Source organism: Pseudochaenichthys georgianus, unplaced genomic scaffold, assembly GCF_902827115.2.
Source record: "Pseudochaenichthys georgianus unplaced genomic scaffold, fPseGeo1.2 scaffold_335_arrow_ctg1, whole genome shotgun sequence".
NCBI lineage: Eukaryota > Metazoa > Chordata > Actinopteri > Perciformes > Channichthyidae > Pseudochaenichthys > Pseudochaenichthys georgianus.
Genome location: NW_027262959.1, coordinates 373,563 through 376,443, shown reverse-complemented (window position 1 = coordinate 376,443; position 2,881 = coordinate 373,563). Strand labels below are relative to the sequence as shown.

Sequence of the window (2,881 nt, the reverse complement as noted above, 5' to 3'; positions counted from 1 at the left end):
TCTACATTGCGGTGCTTTACCGTCCGCCCATCAGCACCCATAGTCGGCCTTCCTCACAGCAGCAGCACCCAACCTCCATGGAGGATGTTTCTCGTGCCCCTGGCTACACTTAAAGGGGGTCTACTTTGCGGTGCTTTACCGTCCGCCCATCAGCACCCATAGTCGGCCTTCCTCACAGCAGCAGCACCCAACCTCCATGGAGGATTTTGCTCGTGCCCCTGGCTACACTTAAAGGGGGTCTACTTTGCGGTGCTTTGCCGTCCGCCCATCGGCACCCATAGTCGGCCTTCTTCACAGCAGCAGCACCCAACCTCCCATGGAGGATTTTGCTCGTGCCCCTGGCTACACTTAAAGGGGGTCTACTTTGCGGTGCTTTGCCGTCCGCCCATCGGCACCCATAGTCGGCCTTCTTCACAGCACCACCTGCCCTGCTGGAGGTTCACACTTTAACTTTTTTTACCCTCTTCTACCTTACAAATCATCCCACACTTGAGCACTCCTCACTCGGACTAAAACACCTACATGCTACCACCAGAACCAGAATATCGTGCCCCTGGGGATCTTAAAAGAAGAAAAACCCATAGTGGGATTAAAAACAGAACACTTAGTAATTTTAACAAACTTTATTTACAGTAATATTGACAGTAATAAATAAATTCAAACAGGATATAACGTATTTACAAGGGGACTGATTACAACAACACACTGCATATTTACAAGTTGATCACTGGCAACAGTGGGTGAAGTTGGGGCAGAGTATGGCACCCTCTCTTCACCCATGTCTGAGGGGTTGTGTTCGGCCAGTGACTGGTCCCTCTTCGGGACATGTCTTGGTAGGGAGTCTTGGTAGGGAGCCGGGCTGTGCTCCTCTCCAGAGTTGTCACTGTCGATGTCAATACCCGCAAAAGTGTCTTCATTTCCCGCTGCTGCTGCTGCTGTCGATGCCGCCGCCGCTGCTTGAAGTGACTGTGTGAAGAGCAACCGAATGTCCGCAGCCTCCTTCAAAGAAGGATTATTCGCGTAAAATTTGTCCGCAGTTGCAGTGTTGTGACACATGAAATCACTCACTCTTTGGCGGTTGCCTTTGTCTTGAAACCTCTTCGCATTATCGGCGTGGACTGTGCGGAGGTCGGTGAAGTTAATGGGACTGCGGAGCCCCACATCAGCCCATGCCAACCTCAGGGAGTAGGCAAGCTTCCTGAACGGGTTCTTCCCCTCTGTGTACAGAAAGTAACGGCTCTGGGTGCAGGTCAGCGTACCCTTAATTTCCAGCCACCTCTTCATCCATCCAAATTCTTCTACGGTGAGGTACAGCTGCGCCTCCCCGAACGCGTTGGCCGTCTTGTGGTTACTTACCTGTTATGACAGAGATAGAGAGTGTCAATACAATGTCAATCATGCATATAACTGCCAGAATAAATACATTGATTAATAGCACTCACATGAACCAGGTAGCCGAAGGCAGTGCCAGTTGTATCCGCCTTTCGGACCTCGGCGTTGGTCATGTTGGAGTAGACCCCCCGGACGGTGGCCATAAATGCAGCTCCAATGAAGAGTCATATACCCATAGAGCAGTGTCCGGGTCGCGGTAGTCGGATTGCTGGCCATCACATCCAGGAGCTGAGGGATGCGAGTGGTGGTCGAAGTCAAGCATGTCATTAGGTCGTTGTGGCTCGGCAGACCTTCCATCTTGTCACGCTTCACTTGCATCTGGTGGATAAGTACTTTTCTCTTCAGGGACTTCAGGATGGCAACTACTTCCCGTTTGATTAAAATCATGTCCGTTTGGCTGAGCCTGCTCCCCTTGCACGGTGTGTCGGCCATGTACTTGAGAAAGTGTGATATATTCTTGATGTAGAAGTCGGAGGTCGTGACCTGAAGGCTTGACTTCATCAGGCTCCGGGACCACCCGCGTATCCTCTTGAGATCCCTCAAAAAGAGCCAGTCAGACAGGCGATTGAACCGTGTGCCATGAAACTGAGGAACAACTTCACTCTGCTTAGTTTGGAGACTGTGTTTTCCTGGAGCCTCACTGGTGGGTCGATACCTGCATAATGCTCCCGGTATCCTTGCAGATACTCCTCTGTGAAATATAAACAGTACTTTAATGACAACACATGATGTGTTACAGAAACTGCATGTGTCACATAGCCAAAACACTTACCCATGATCCGTGGGAATGTTATGTCCCGCATTATATTTCCCCGGCCCCTGCCCCGGAACCAGGGGGAATTTATGGGAGGGGAGGTTGACGAGGCCTCGGTATGGATGGATGCAGGCTCTGAGGAGCTGGGTGAATGGGTGTAAGAGCCAGTGGGGGACTTGCTGCAGGCGGGAATGGGAGACGTGCTGCAGGCGGGAATGGGAGACGTGCTGCAGGCAGGAATGGGAGACTTGCTGCAGGAGGGACCTTTCGACTTGGACAGCCTCGTTGGTGTCGACTCTGGTCGGGGTCGTTTCTTCAGAATGACCCGCTCTCGTTCCTCCCCATCGAACGCGGGCATGTCCCCGGCCCGCTGATCCATCCTCTGTCGCTTGTCCTTTATCCTCTGCTGCAACTTGCAGCGCAGGGATTCACCTCAGCAGCATATATGTCCCGCTGAGCCCTCACTGCGTTAGCCTCCAGCCTCCATTCTTTGCAGTCCGGGTTGTCACATTCATTCACCGGGGACAAGGGTGGAGGTTGTGACAGTATATCGTCGTCTGCCACCGTGTCAACAGCCCAAGCGGTAATCATTTCTATTGTGGGGTTTGTCATTCGGAGTTCATAAAGCTCCTTCTTGGCCACTGTCATTTTCATTTGATTTTGAACCACATGTAGTTCCTCCCGGGCCAGCTCAACATGGTCTCTGGCCAAGTGGCGATCCAGCCTTGTGCCGTG

At 52.1% G+C, this 2,881-nt stretch overlaps 1 protein-coding gene across 1 annotated transcript; it reads right to left on the bottom strand.

Moving 5' to 3' along the window:
- Positions 1-608: 608 nt before the first annotated feature.
- Positions 609-2,525, bottom strand: LOC139433386 (uncharacterized). Its single transcript, XM_071202369.1, has 3 exons — positions 2,165-2,525; positions 1,443-2,083; positions 609-1,356 (listed from the first exon to the last, which is right to left on the bottom strand). The coding sequence occupies exons 2-3, from the start codon at positions 1,533-1,535 to the stop codon at positions 658-660; spliced, it is 792 nt and encodes a 263-aa protein (XP_071058470.1). The 5' UTR covers positions 1,536-2,083; positions 2,165-2,525; the 3' UTR covers positions 609-657.
- Positions 2,526-2,881: the final 356 nt, after the last annotated feature.

Bases quoted from the DNA above. Each gene is read 5' to 3' on its own strand.
- LOC139433386 (XM_071202369.1), bottom strand. From the start codon at position 1,535: ATGGCCACCGTCCGGGGGGTCTACTCCAACATGACCAACGCCGAGGTC. The intron at 1,357-1,442 runs GTGAGTGCTATT...CTGTCATAACAG, and splicing joins CCTTCGGCTACCTGGTTCAT to GTAAGTAACCACAAGACGGC.